This window comes from Gadus morhua, chromosome 22 (genome assembly GCF_902167405.1).
Source record: "Gadus morhua chromosome 22, gadMor3.0, whole genome shotgun sequence".
NCBI lineage: Eukaryota > Metazoa > Chordata > Actinopteri > Gadiformes > Gadidae > Gadus > Gadus morhua.
Window position 1 is genome coordinate 3,097,819 of NC_044069.1, and position 15,000 is coordinate 3,112,818.

The 15,000-nt window shown below is 52.6% G+C and overlaps 1 protein-coding gene across 6 annotated transcripts in view; it reads left to right on the forward strand.

Annotated features, from left to right (window-relative positions):
- The window catches only part of col11a2 (collagen, type XI, alpha 2), a 53,959-nt gene that overhangs the window by 10,373 nt on the left and 28,586 nt on the right, over window positions 1-15,000 (forward strand). Inside the window, exons 2-13 of one of the 6 annotated variants that reach the window (XM_030346556.1) lie at window positions 1,062-1,223; window positions 3,378-3,588; window positions 4,281-4,443; window positions 4,931-5,053; window positions 7,208-8,116; window positions 9,492-9,611; window positions 11,760-11,990; window positions 12,955-13,008; window positions 13,512-13,553; window positions 13,961-14,023; window positions 14,142-14,216; window positions 14,868-14,954. In XM_030346556.1, coding sequence (XP_030202416.1) covers window positions 1,062-1,223; window positions 3,378-3,588; window positions 4,281-4,443; window positions 4,931-5,053; window positions 7,208-8,116; window positions 9,492-9,611; window positions 11,760-11,990; window positions 12,955-13,008; window positions 13,512-13,553; window positions 13,961-14,023; window positions 14,142-14,216; window positions 14,868-14,954 — 2,240 coding nt within the window. The remainder of the gene's footprint in view (window positions 1-1,061; window positions 1,224-3,377; window positions 3,589-4,280; window positions 4,444-4,930; window positions 5,054-7,207; window positions 8,117-9,491; window positions 9,612-11,759; window positions 11,991-12,954; window positions 13,009-13,511; window positions 13,554-13,960; window positions 14,024-14,141; window positions 14,217-14,867; window positions 14,955-15,000) is intronic. The other 5 variants (XM_030346558.1, XM_030346560.1, XM_030346559.1 and 2 more) reach the window with 5 other exon arrangements.

A 15,000-nucleotide genomic window follows, 5' to 3' on the forward strand; every position in this document is an offset into this window, starting at 1 on the left:
TGTGTGTGTGTGTGTGTGTGTGTCTTGTGGGTCCCTTAGCAGGAAGAACTGGGCTGTTCTAGGGGGAGGGAGGGGGGAGGAAGAGAGGATGGAGGAGGGAGGGAGGAGGGAGGGAGGGAGGGAGGGAGGGAGGGGGGTACAGCGGGAACAGAGGCCATATTGTACTGAGGGGACCCCCCACTGCAACCTGATCTACCAGCGGGAGGACCTGCACCTACTGGCCCTCTCTCCATCAGCCTCCACCTCTCTCTATCGCTCTCTCTCCATCACCCTCTACCTCTCTCTACCACTCTCTCTCTACCACTCCCTCTCTCCATCACCCTCTATGCCGCTCTTCCACTCTCTCTCTCTCTCTCTCTCCATCACCCTCTACCTCTCTCTACCACTCTCTCTCTACCACTCCCTCTCTCCATCACCCTCTATGCCGCTCTTCCACTCTCTCTCTCTCTCTCTCTCCATCACCCTCTACCTCTCTCTACCACTCCCTCTCTCCATCACCCTCTATGCCGCTCTTCCACTCTCTCTCTCTCTCTCCATCAGCCTCTACCTCTCTATACCACTCTTTCTCTCATGCTCTTCCTCTCTCTACCACTCTCTCTCTACCACTCTCTCTCTCCCCCACTCTTGCTCTATGTCTCTCTCACTTTCTCTCTACCACTCGCTCTCTCCATCACCCTCTACCACTCTCTTCTTTATTTTTATCTAACGTGATTCCTTCTCTCTTGTTGAGAGCGTCCAGTACGTTAAGGGGTCTTGGTAACGCACCTGTCGGCTAGCTGTCGGCTAGCTGTCGGCTAGCTGTCGGCTAGCCGTCGCTCTGCCTGTGATTGTCGTGTCCCGAACACAAACCCGGTCGTTGTTGTTGTTGTTAGACCGGTTAGATGATCGGTTTTAACCATTACCATTACGGTTTTGTTATTGTTATTGTTACCATTACGGTCTCTCTCTCTCTCTCTCTCTCTCTCTCTCTCTCTCTCTCTCTCTCTCTCTCTCTCTCTCTCTCTCTCTCTCTCTCTCTCTCTCTCTCCCCCACTCTAATCCTATGTCTCTCGCCCCATCAGAACCGGTGGACGTGCTGCGTGCGCTGCAGGTCCCCTCTCTCCCCGAGGGCGTGCGAAAGGTCCCGGGTTTCTGCGCCTCGCGTCGCCTTGGTAACCCAGACCACGCCTACCGCATCTCCAAGAAGGCCCAGATCTCCGCCCCCACCAAGCAGCTCTTCTCAGGTGAGCCCCCGGCCGCGGGTTCGATTCCCACCGGTGGAGGGTGACGGCCAGGGTCCCCGGTTAGGGTCCTGAGGCTGGAGCGCCCATCGCTCCGTTACCACGACGACGGGCGGAGGATAGCTCGGTGGAGGGGGGGGGAGGGTCGCCTCGTGGAGATAATAGCTGTCGGCCATTGAGCTAATTTCCCCATGTCCTGGTTGAGTGCACAAGGGGCTAATGTGCTAATGTACTGATGAGCTAATGTGCTAATGTGCTAATTTAATAATATGCTAATGTGCTAATGTCATAATGTAATAATATGCTAATGTAATAATGTGCTAATGTAATAGTGTAATAATATAATAATGTAATAATATGCTAATGTTTTAATGTAATAATGTAATAATATAATAATGTAATAATATGCTAATGTGTTAATGTAATAATGTAATAATATAATAATATAATAATATGCTAATGTATTAATGTAATAATTTGCCATTGTATTAATGGAATAATATAATAATGTAATAATATGCTAATGTAATAATGTAATAATGTGCTAATGCTTCGAGCACTAACTGGCACCCTCATGTTCACGTAGCCCTTCATGCTAGCTGCCAGTCAGCCAGATAGGGTGAGAGTGGCCGAGCGGTGATGGTGTTTGACTCCCAGCTGAGAGGTTCCGGGTCTGATCCCCCCCCCCCGCCACCTCGAGCGAGACCTCCCAGGTGTTTCTTTTGGAGAGCTGCTTCCAGGACTCTTGTAGTTCCCTAGTGTCTCAGTTCTCCACGTCTCAGCGCTCAGTTCCTCCCCCCCGGTCAGCGTCCGGGTGCGAGCCTGGAAACACCGAGCCGGGCTTCATGAGCACCGGTCTGCTCGCGTCGCCTGTTGACTGTTCCTCGTGTCCCCGGGGGGAGGTGGCGGAGGGACAGAGAGCGGTGAACCGCCGGTGGCGTGGTGAGGTGGCTGGCGGGGCTCTCCGCTCCACCCCGACGGGCCAGGAGGTTGGGGGCGTAATTATACGTCGGGGGGCGCGCCGCTCGCTGTCTGAGAACCAAAACAAAACGGTGGCAGGCGGCCTTGGCACGCTGGGGCGCCGCGCCGCGGGAAGCTAGCACTTATCTCCCCCAACGGAGGAATCCTGAAGAGCAACAAGTTACCAACCCGAGTCTGCAATTATGTCCTTCATCATCATTGTCTTCATCACCCTGGCTGCCGCGCCAGCTCTCTCCTGTCCTCATCTCTCACCCTCCCTCCTCTCCTCCATCCCTCCTCTTTCTCCTCCTCCTCTCTTCTCCTTCTCCTCTCCTCCTCTCTTCTCCTCTCCTCCCCTCTCCTCCTCTCCTCCTCTCTCCTCCTCTCCTCCTCTCTCCTCCTCTCCTCCTCTCCTCCTCTCTCCTCCTCTCTCCTCCTCTCTCCTCCTCTCCTCCTCTCTCCTCCTTCTCTCCTCTCCTCCTGTACTTTCTCCTTTCTTTGTCTCTGCCTTCAGAGATTATGAAGATATTTATCTTTCTTCCCCTCCTCTCCTCTCTCTCCCTCTTATCTTTATCTTTATCCTTCACCCTACCAGACCTACTTGCAATCAGAATCCTTAACCTCAGTTCATTTTATTTATATTTTGAGGACAAAAACGCAGACAACTCAAGCTAGGGGGTCAGGGGACGTGTCTGGTGACCCTCTGAGCGGACGACGAAGGGCTGTGAGAACAGCCCTTCAGAACCGTCGGGTTGTAGGGTCTTCCCCCGCGGTACTGATGCACTGAGCAGACGCGGCCACCCAGAGGGACTCGGAGATCTCCCTTACATCTTAAGCAGGGGCTAGGGGCCTCCTGCTCTAGGATGACCTCGGGAATCAAACCCGGTACCTTTCCACTGGGGGTCAAACCCCCTGCTCGAGGACGTGGGAATCGAACCCCGAACCTTTCCACTGGGGGTCAAACCCCCTGCTCGAGTACGTGGGAATCAAACCCAGAACCTTTCCACTGGGGGTCAAACTGTCTGCTCTAGGACGTGGGAATCGAACCCAGTACCTTTCCACTGGGGGTCAAACACCCCCACTCCACTCATTCGCCACGATCCACTCGGTCCAGCCCTGTAGGGGGTGCTGCTCCCGACCAGTCCTGTCTCGACCTCTGACCGTTGACCTCTGACCTTTGACCCGGTGGGGCTGCAGGCCGCTTCCCGGAGAACTTCTCCATCATGGCGCTGGTGAAGGCGCAGGCGGGCCTGCAGGCCTTCCTGCTGTCGGTGTACAGCGAGCAGGGCGTGCAGCAGCTGGGCGTGGAGCTGGGACGCTCGCCCGTCTTCCTGTACGAGGACCAGAGCGGCCGGCCGGCGCCCGAGGACTACCCGCTGTTCAAGGGGGTCAACCTGGCCGACGGGAAGTCAGTGCCCCCCTCTTACTCCTGGACTGTGTGTGTCTGTGTGTGTGTGTGTGTGTGTGTGTGTGTGTGTGTGTGTGTGTGTGTGTGTGTGTGTGTGTGTGTGTCTGTGGGTGTGTGTGTGTGGGTGTGTGGGTGTGTGGGTGTGTCGGTGTGTGTGTGTGTGTGTGTGTGTGTGTGTGTGTGTGTGTGTGTGTGTGTGTGTGTGTGTGTGTGTGTGTGTGTGTGTGTGTGTGTGTGTGTGTGGTGCTGAGTGAGCTATGATTTGATGTGTACTAGTTGTGACAAACAACATTTACATTTACATGTAGGGCATTTAGCGGAGACTTTTATCCAAAGCGACTTACAATCTTCTTACAAGTACATCTGTCAGAAGAAAGAGAAACAACAATCTATCTCTGTCGGTGCAGTAAGGATGTTCATAGAACCAAGTGCCATGCACTAACCATCACCAGGTTAGCCCATTCCCTGTGTACGACACAGATAGCTAGGATGAAATGCTGCACAATGCTAAGGACTATTTTTAAGTGCCAGGATGTACAACATACAATAAGTGTGTACATTAAGTATCAGGACGTACAACACACAATAAGTGTTTACATGAAGTATCAGGACGTACAACACACAATAAGTGCGTACATGAAGTGGTGTGGTCCTTGTGTTAACCGTGCTGCTCTCCCCTCCGCGGCCTCTAGGTGGCACCGCGTGGCCATCTCCGTCTCCAAGAAGAACGTGACGCTGCTGCTGGACTGTAAGAAGAAGATGACGCGGCCGCTGGCGCGCGGGAACCACGCCGAGATCGACACCAACGGCATCACCGTGTTCGGAGCCCGCCTCTTGGACGAGGAGGTGTTCCAGGTGAGCCTGCCCAGAGACTCTACCTGCATATACTCCCTTACCAGTGATCCTGGTTCTGATCCTGGTGTTAATCCGGTTTGTGATCCTGCCGTTGATCCGGTTTGTGATCCTGTTTGTGATCCTGGTCTTGATCCGGTTTGTAATCCTGGTTGTGATCCTGGTTTTGATCCTGGTGTTAATCCGGTTTGTTATCCTGGTTGTGATCCTGGTGTTAATCCGGTTTGTGATCCTGGTTGTGATCCTGGTGTTAATCCGGTTGGTGATCCTGGTTGTGATCCTGTTTGTGATCCTGGTCTTGATCCAGTTTGTAATCCTGGTTGTGATCCTGGTTCTAATCCTGGTGTTAATCCGGTTTGTGATCCTGGTTGTGATTCTGGTGTTAATCCGGTTTGTGATCCTGGTTGTGACCCTGGTGTTAATCCGGTTTGTGATCCTGGTTGTGATCCTGGTGTTAATCCGGTTTGTGATCCTGGTTGTGTGTGAACAGGGGGACATCCAGCAGCTGCTGATCGCGTCCAACGCCCAGGCCGCGTACGACTTCTGCGAGCACTACAGCCCGGACTGTGACTCCCCGCTGCCCAAGACCCAGAGCCAGGACCCCAACACATACGTGAGTCCCCCACCACGCACACACACACACACACACACACACACACACACACACACACACACACACACACACACGCATATGAGATAAACACACACCGCACACACGCACACACACATGAACACACGCGCACACACATATACATATAAAGAGACACACACACACGCACATCACGCACACAAACACGCATACACATATAAACCCACTCACACATGCACACGCATAGACATATAAACACACAAACACACGTATGCACACACTCACACACACTGTGTGTGTACTCGTGCGTGTGTGCGTGTGTGTTTGGTTAAGTGTCGGGGCACTGGAGTGTGGTAGAGTGGAGACACACACACACACACACAAACCCACACATACACACACACACACACACACACACACACACACACACTCACACACACACACCACCTTAAAGGGAATCGCAAAGACAAGTGTGGCTGTACTGTAGAACTTGCCACCAGACTGTGAAAGTCCTCCTATTGGCTCACCAGATGTAAATCTATCCCCCTGTGACTCCCAGAGTGGGCGTGTCCACCGTCAGTCTACATACGGTTGGACACGCCCACTTGTGACGTCACAAAAGGATACATTTTGAAACGTTTAGTGCCAGCGGATCGACCGCACGCCTGGTGGTGAAATAGGGGCGCTTTAAATCATGATCGAATGGGCGAGTCTTTGTGACCTCCCCTTGTCATGGGCGTGTCCGATCTCCTCTAAGCCACGCCCCCACATGGGTCAGAAGAGCGTGCACGTTGCGCGGGGGTGGACCGACCCGAGGTTCAAACGGTGGTGGCCGGCAGTTCTTAGCGTTTGTTTTGAGGTGCGGGATGCCCCGGAGGGGAGGGGTTAACGGCCGGTGGAACCGCCGGGGTGGAGTCGCTTGATCTCTGAGCCCGATGCACAACGCAGACCCGTCATCGCCTCAGGGCTCCAACGCTCTCCCCGGGGCTCCACGGTGCTAGCTCCACCCCTCCGAGCATCCCAGACACACCGAAACAAACCACCCGCAGAATGTGGAACTGACCTTACACTGGGTCTTGGTAGCTGCATGGAGGTCCTTGGTTTGAGTCGCTGGATGTCCCCACGCATGGACAGTATGTCTTCCACTCTGTTACCTACTCTGTTATCTCCTCGTCAGCCTGGCCACTAGTGAGCTGGGCTCTTGTTTCTGCATCCCAGGTTTGTTTTCTCTTCTTTGAGGTCCTACGTCTAACACCTATGCATCTACAGTGTATTTACCTATACACCTTTACACCTGTTCATCTATAAATCTATAATATATGTTCATCTATACATCTATACCTCCGTTCACTCAGGAAGGTAGCTTGTCTGTGGCGTGTATTCTATGCTTGCCTTCACATAGAACACCTACATTCAATAGCCTAGCCGCGAAGCTTTTTCCCCTCTCTTGTGGTGCACTGCACGGTTTAGAGCTGCACGCTTACTCATGCTAACTTGAATGCTAACTCACAATGGCATGCTAACATCGTGCATGCGCGTGTCAACGCTTCAGTCTCGTCCATGTGTCTGCGTGCCTGCGTGTCTGCGTGTGAGTTTCTGTGTGTGCGCCAACACTACAAAAAAACATCTACTTATGCTCTATATTGTGTGTTTGTGTTTACAAGAGTGTGTTCATGTGTCTATAGATATGTCTGTGTGTGTGTGTGTGTGTGTGTGTGTGTCATTGCCTTCTAATCAGCCAACAGCTAAACAGCTTTGTCGTAATTTAATGGAGAATGGCATTACTGGAGGAACCAGCTCTAAAACGATCTCCAAAACCCTGCAGGTCACTCAGTTGAGTTGCAGGTAATCTATTGGTCCTAAGGCCCAGAATCCGATTTGGGTTAGCTCTACGATTGGTCTTCCTCCCCCTGACTTGCTGACCAGTAATGCCTGACCAGTCTCAGCCAATCCTCAGCCATCTTCAAGTCACTGTATCTCAAAACATCCAATCTCTCCCTCTCCTTCTGTCCATCCCTTGTTTGTGCTCTTCCTCCCCTCCCAACCCCATTCACCTCCCTCTTCCTCCTTCCTCGGTCTTCCTTAACTCACCCACCACTTCCATCTCTTTCTCTGTCTCTCTCTCTTTCAACCCACATTATCACAACATCACAACAAACCAATTAACACGGAGAACAGAAGAAGGCAGCCAACGGGAAGCCGGTCCCCACTAAGGCCGCCCCGGTCAAAGCCAAACCTGCTGCGGTCAAGGCGGCCAAAGCCAACGCCGCTAAGGTGGTGGTCAAGCCTCTGATGCCGACCAAGGCTGCGAAACCCGCAGTGGTCAAGCCGTCCAAAGCCAAGCCCACCGCCGTGGAGGTGCTCCTCGCAAAGATCAGACCCACCGCGGCCGCAGCCAAGAAGTCCACCGCCGAGAAGAAGTTGAAGGCCGAGGGGAAGGCTAAAGCTAACGCTAACGGCAAGGCGGTCGTCACCAAAGCCACAAGCAGCACCAAGGTGTCCAACGGGAACGGCAAGGTGACGGTGGAGAAGAAGGTGGTGAAAACCGTGGTGGAGAAGAAGGTCAACGGGCTAGCCAAGGCTAACGGTAAAGCTGCCGCGGTGAAGACCAAGGCCACCGCCGCCGCCGCCGCCAACAAGAAGGCTAACGGCGCCGCGAAACCCGCCAAAACCGAGACCCCCACGAAGACCAAGGTCACTAAAGTCCAGAAGGCCGTGGTCAGCGCAACCAAGTCCGCCGCGACCAAGGCCCCGACCCCCAAACCGACCAACGCCCCCAAAGCCCAGACCCCCAAGGCCACCAAGGCAGCGGCCCCCAAGACCAGCCACGTCACCAAGGTGACCACCATCGTCACCAAGGTCCCCGTGGTCAAGACCACCATGAAGAGCTTCCTGCAGAGCAGCGCCACGAAGAGGACCGCCACCTCGCTGCCCGTGCTGCCGACCACGTCCAACGCCGTCCGCTCCAAACCCACCGTCGACCTGGACAACGTCAAGTCCCTCCACAAGCCCTTCCCGCCCTTCGGGAAGACGGCCCTGAGCGGCACCGGGCTCCCGGCGAAGAGGCCCACCAGCGGTTACCAACAGGTACAACAGGATGGCCCAGGGCCGGTGTGTTTCCCTCTGTTGCCTAGGTTACGCAGGCCCCATCCCGGAGAGGCCCCCAGCATCAGGACCAGAGTCCAGATACGCATCCTCCTCTCATCCAAAGGCATTCCCTTTACATTCTCACCAATTAGTATGAGAGGAAACGCTTCAATGTTTCAGTGATTTCAGAGGAACCTGAGTAACATTGATTAGCAATTAGCCAAGCAAAAGCGGCAAGGAACAGCCCCCTCGATGGTGAACCATCTGGGGATGTAAGGTAGCCTTAGCAGGTGGGCGAATGTCCTGAGCACCTGTCTCATACAGTCATCACTAGGCAAGGCTGACTCCAGTTCGTTCCATTATTCCCACAAATCAATCCCGTCCAACCTCTGCACTGGAGGGCCAGACCTGCAGCGATCACGTCTTTGAAGATCTTCTGGGATTGCTGTTCTAGAGCCACCCATGACCAGCATACTCCACACACACACACACCACAGGCTCTGCATCATCTCCCACTCTGTCTCTTCTCTCCTGAGTATCTGTGTTCTCTCATCTGTCTCGTTCATATATAGATGTGTCCTATCTATATATCATATTCTGCATCCAATATGAATGACGCAGCCTCACAGAAGCCGCCGGTCAGACCTTAAGCAAGGCGAGGGTCGCAGTTCAATCGGAGGGTTCAAACCGCTGTCTCCGTCAGCGGTGTTAAAACAAGGGGTCTCCGTTCGAGACCCTCCTCCAAGACGGATTGAACTCCCTGTTCTGTGAGGCTGCCGATTCGGGCAGCCGCTGGACCTCCTGGTCTCTGGTGGGGCTAAACATCCCAAACATCAGCCCGTCGGGTCGCCGTGGGCTCATCGGCTCGCGATGAGGTCACAGGGGGCCCGATGAGGCTGCGATGTGGTGATGTCATCGGCCCGTGATGAGGTTGTGATGTCGTGATGATGCTTATGAAGTCACGAGGTCACGGGTGAGGCTATGATGATGTCACGGGGATGGCTAGGCTCTGGGGGCCGGAGGTGGGCGGCGGTCTGATCTGTATCTGCTGCGGCATTGGGGCCGCTGCGAAGCCAGTGGTGGTCAACGATACAACTGAGGAAATTTCATCAAAGTGGTCTCGATGTCTCCCTAAATCGGGCCGACGGCCTGATTTATAGACATCAAGAGATGTTGCTGAAATTTCCTTAGTAAAACCCTGAAAATGTGCGTTACCAGTTAAAAAGCCAACACTGGGAACCCACTATTTTAGTGATGTGTTTCACCCTCTCTTTTTACTGCCCACATCACCTTTTGAACTCACCACTTTCTTCCGATCAAATCTGCTTACTTCCTCCCTCCTCCCCACCACTTCCTGACTACCTTGACCAATCAGGATGTTGATACTGAGTATTCCGACGCTGGCCCCGCCCCCAGTGAGACGGAGTATTTGTATGAGGAGGTCGCGGTGCAGCCGGAGGGTGAGCTGACCGGAGAAGAAGTGAGCGCCGTGCAGGTAAAGAGGGACCCAGAATGCACTGCCTGAACACCCGCTCCATGGAGGCGGGCCCAAACTTGAACTCCACATCCAATCAGAAAACAGCCGGTCCCGCAGAACCGTTACTTTGGCTTTTTGATCGATTTGTATAGATTTGTTTCGTTCTTCTTTTGTTACCTTAGTAAGATTTATTTTAGCTATTTCTTTGTTTAGCTATACCTTTTGAAGATACAGATTTAGTTCTGTTGAGTTGATTTAAATGTAGTTTCCCCAAGTGGTCAATTCGTTCATGCGTTTAGTTTGTCCGATCGGCATTCCAGACTTCCATCTCGCTGGAATGAAGCAGAAATAAATTAAGTTGGTACAATTAATCAATAAAAGAAGACTTCCGAAATATGGGCCTGGTTCTGCCTTTAAGGAACCTTTAAGGAACCCTTAAGGAATCTTTAAGGTTTGGAGGTGAGCCTCTTTTCTGTACTTCAACAAAGTAACATACCTCTCATAACATAACGTTCATAACACTACGTTCATAACATACCGTTCATAACATTCCGTTCATAACATACCGTTCATAACATACCGTTCATAACATACCGTTCATAACATACCGTTCATATCATAACATTCATAACATAACACCCCCCGTCCCAACACCTCTCCTAACACTTCCTACCGGGGTTCTCGCTTGATCCCAGACCACGCACCACTGTCCTCCAGAACAACGTAGGGTATTCCTCCAGTTTCTGTCATCTCATCCCCTGACCAGCCTCCCGTTCTGCCTAACAACAAAGACCTGAGTTCTGGGTGCGTTTGCCCCCGAACAAGAACCCGGGTCTTTTGAGAAGCGACGCTGCAGGGGTGGGATGTATGCAAACTCTGTGATACCAGGAGCGAATACTTTACCTGATTTTTCAACAAACAAACCATTTAGAATACACAAGCAGCTCTGGGGGCGCACTCCCTGTGACAGCCAGGAGAAAGATGAGCTTCAGGGTCTCAGCGGTATGTGGGATGGAGACGGTGATCTCAGCCAGGCCTGTTCACTCTATGTTTATTGTTCAGGGTAAGTAAGTAGAAGCTAACGTAGCAGCTTCACATCGACCTTGTTCACAAAGCTAAGTGGCTGCAGACACCGCCGCCCTGTGTTGCAGTTTCCTTTTGAACGGCGTTCAAACCTTTCAGCTCAGTTTGAAGTTCTTCACCTGCCCTGTGCGAGGTTTCAAACTGAACTGCAATGGAGTTAGGAACTGACAAGGCGGTGCGGTCGCCTGAGCTTTGATGGAAACTATGTCACTCATCATTAGATACCATGCCTAGTGGTACCAAGGTGACGTTAGAGTAGACCCATGGATGCTTTGGTCGACTGTGTCTTAATGAAGAGAAGGTAAGTTCCCTCTCCTCATCGCTAGCGCCCCTTTCATGCTTGGTTTTTCTCTCCTATCATTTCCATCCCTCCTTCACTCCCTCCCCCATCCCATAATTCATCCATCCTCCCCCTTCCACCTTCACCCCCTCATTCTCACCCTCATCCCCACTCACCCCCTCACCCCCTCATCCCCTCATCCCCTCACCCCCTCATTCTCACCCTCATCCCCGCTCATTCCCTGATCACCACCCTCATCCCCTCATCCACCCTCATCCCCCCTCATCCCCCCTCATCCCCTCATCCCCCCTCATCCCCCCTCATCCCCTCATCCCCTCATCCCCCCTCATCCCCCCTCATCCCCTCATCCCCCCTCATCCCCTCATCCCCCCTCATCCCCCCTCATCCCCCCTCATCCCCTCATCCCCTCATCCCCCCTCATCCCCCCTCATCCCCTCATCCCCCCTCATCCCCTCATCCCCCCTCATCCCCCCTCATCCCCCCTCATCCCCTCATCCCCCCTCATCCCCTCATCCCCCCTCATCCCCCCTCATCCCCCCTCATCCCCTCATCCCCTCATCCCCTCATCCCCCCTCATCCCCTCATCCCCCCTCATCCCCCCTCATCCCCCCTCATCCCCCCTCATCCCTCCATCCCCTCATCCCTTCATTCCCACTCATCCCCACCCTCATCTCCTCCATCATTCCCAACCTCCCACCCTCCCCCTAACCTCGGCTGTCCCCCACCCTCCCTCCACCCTCCCCCAAACCTCGGCCGCCCCCCTAACCCCGCCCCCCACCAAGGTGGAGCAGAGCGTGGCGGGGGAGGAGGAGCTCCACGGCACCAAGGCGGGCGGCGAGGAGGTGCTGGAGCAGGAGCTGTTCACAGAGGAGTATGTGACGGGCGAGGCGGGCCCCAGGGAGTACGACTACTCCTACAGGGACTACGGCGAGGCGCTGCCCGAGAGCCACGGCGGCGGCGCCGACCTGGGCGGCATGGGCCCCGCCCTGTCCGCCGCCACGGACCAGGGAGGCGTAAGTCCGGGCGGCCGTACATCTGAACCCCCCCAACCGCTTCAACCGGCCCCGCCCCGGGTCCGAGGCTCCGCCCACTTGGTGCGGGGTTCCTTCAGTCTGCCTCGTTATTACGCTGGTTGGTTGGTTGATCCGCGGTGTGTCCGGGTTACCCCGGCACGCCTGGTCTATTGATGGTGACCGTAGTCGTTCAATCAATCAATCAATCAATCAATCAATCAATCAATCAATCAACCCCAGAGGAATGGTGTGATTTGAAGGAACCTCCGGTCCAATGGCAGCCCGGATCTGACGAGTGCGTCATTGGTTGAAACGGGATGTAGCCTGTGCTGAGTGGTAAGCTTGCCCTAGCTTAGCACTCAGCGCTAGCATCAAGTGCTACATACTGTAGAAAGGCGTTTCAAGGCACAACAAGGGGCCTTGTTTGCACTGAAATGCCGTTTCTCTGTGTATGGCTGAATGGAACGTTGCTAGGAAACCGCGGTGAGGTAATAGACTTAAGGCAGACGTCATTGGTTACTGGGCCGAGTCATGTGACTGACCCCGGGCCTATCAGGTTTTCAGTTGGGTATTAAACATTGCAAACTAAAGTAGAATACAGAACATTTCCCTAATGCATGGTTTCTTTTGCAGTAAATTGATTTTGCAAATGCTGGTTAAACATGTCTGCATGTGAATTTTTATCGTCAAGTAAATTCCAGGACAGGAATATACCTCAACGTGTAAGTGTGTGTGTTATCACACACGTGTCTTATGTGTGAGTTCTGTTTATCGACAGTACCTTGTCTTCTGTGAACCCTGTACTGTGTATATTGTACTGTGTGGTCGTGTTGTGTGCCACAATATATGACCTTGTATAATAACACCTATGTGTGTGTGTACATTGTGTACTGTGTGTAGTCTACATGTAATGTACTTTATACTGACTGTGATGTGTTGTTGGCTACATATCTGTTTTCCTCAGGCCGCTGTTCGAGCCCAGAAAGGAGAAAAAGGAGAACATGCTGTTCTAGAGCCTGTGAGTGACCACTTCCGGTTTAGGCTGCAGGCCACTTCCTGTTAGACTGCTGACCACTTCCTGTTAGACTGCTGACCACTTTATGTTATACTGCTGACCACTTCCTGTTAGACTGCTGACCACTTTCTGTTAGACTGCTGACCATTTCCTGTTAGACTGCTGACCACTTCCTGTTAGACTGCTGACCACTTCCTGTTAGACTGCTGACCACTTTCTGTTAGACTGCTGACCATTTCCTGTTAGACTGCTGACCACTTCCTGTTAGACTGCCGACCACTTTCTGTTAGACTGCTGACCACTTGCTGTTAGACTGCTGACCACTTCCTGTTAGACTGCTGACCACTTCCTGTTAGACTTCTCACAACGTCCTGTATCAGGCTATAGACATATGGCCGTTCATGAGTGGTCAATGGTCTCTGGCTAAAGGCGTATGACGGTCACTAGAGGTTCTGCGTGTCAGCAGACCTAAAGTTGAAACGTAATTCTCTGTTCTCCTCCTGCAGGGTATGCTGATCGAGGGACCTCCCGGATCAGAGGGTCCTGCTGTAAGTTCTACCCCAAGATACCTCCAACTAGTACTACCAAAGATACCCCCTAGACTACTAGTACTACCAAAGATACCTCCTATCCTACTAGTACTTCCAAAGATACCCCCTAGACCACTAGTACTACCAAAGATACTCCCTAGACTACTAATACTACCAAAGATACCTCATAAACTACTAGTACCACCAAAGATACATCCTATCCTACTAGTACTACCGAGATACATCCTAAACTACTAGTACTACCAAACTCCTTCTAGTACTACCAAACTCCGACTAGTACTCCCAACGATACCTCCTATCCTACCTGTCACTACCTCTAGAAGGTTCCTGATCTATAATAATAGTGCACCCAGAGGTCACGTGGGAGAGTGCATATGAATCCTTCTCTCCTGTTCTTCCTCCAGGGTCTTCCCGGTCCCTCCGGCTCCTCCGGGCCTCCCGGCTCCGTAGGAGATCCTGGCGAGAGGGTGAGTGATGTTCTCCGCCCGGTCCACATCTGGCTGGGCCTCCTCTGAGCTTCTGGAAAAAACATGAGCTGGCAGATTAGCTCCTCTTTGACGTGCCTCCTCCCCGTCCGTCTCACAGGGTCTGACAGGGAGGGCGGGTCTCTCTGGAGCTGATGGTCTCCCTGGACCTCCTGGTACCTCCGTCATGCTGCCCGTGAGTCTCCTTTCACCACTGAGCCTCTTAGACCTGGAGGACCAGGTCCTACCTCGATCTCGTATTGACTTGTCCCTGGGTACAAGCTAACAGCTGTTGATGATTTCATTGTGACGTGGTGTCGATCATGGTGATGTCATGTCGGTCGTTGTGATGTCATGGTGTTCATGGTGATGTCATGTTGGTCGTTGTGATGTCATGTTGGTCGTTGTGATGTCATGGTGTTCATGGTGATGTCATCTTTCGGTCATGGTTGGCATACTAAATATGCTGCATTGGGAAGTGGGTCATTCCCCAGCTCAGTGGTGGTCCTCATTAGTAACTTGCTAATGTCTCGTTAATAACTCTTTATTATCTTGTTAATAACTCGTTAGTATATCTCGTTAGTAACTTGCTAGGGTGTCGTTAATGACTCTTCATTATCGTGTTAATAACTCGCTAGCAGTTTGTTAATAACTCGTTAGTAGTTTGTTAATAACTCGTTAGTATCTTGCTGATAACTCGTTAGTAGTTTGTTAATAACTCGTTAGTATCTTGTTGATAACTCGTTAGTAGTTTGTTAATAACTCGTTAGTATCTTGTTGATGACTCGTTGGTATCTCGTTGAGACGTCCTAGGTTCCTCATCATGTGATTGTTTGTCCTGCTGCAGTTCCGCTTCGGCCAGAGTGGAGGATCTAAGGGACCCTCGGTGTCAGCTCAGGAAGCTCAGGCCGCAGCCATCTTGTCTCAGGCCAGGGTAAGTCGACTCCGCCTTCATCAGCGTGTTAACAGCTAGCATGTCT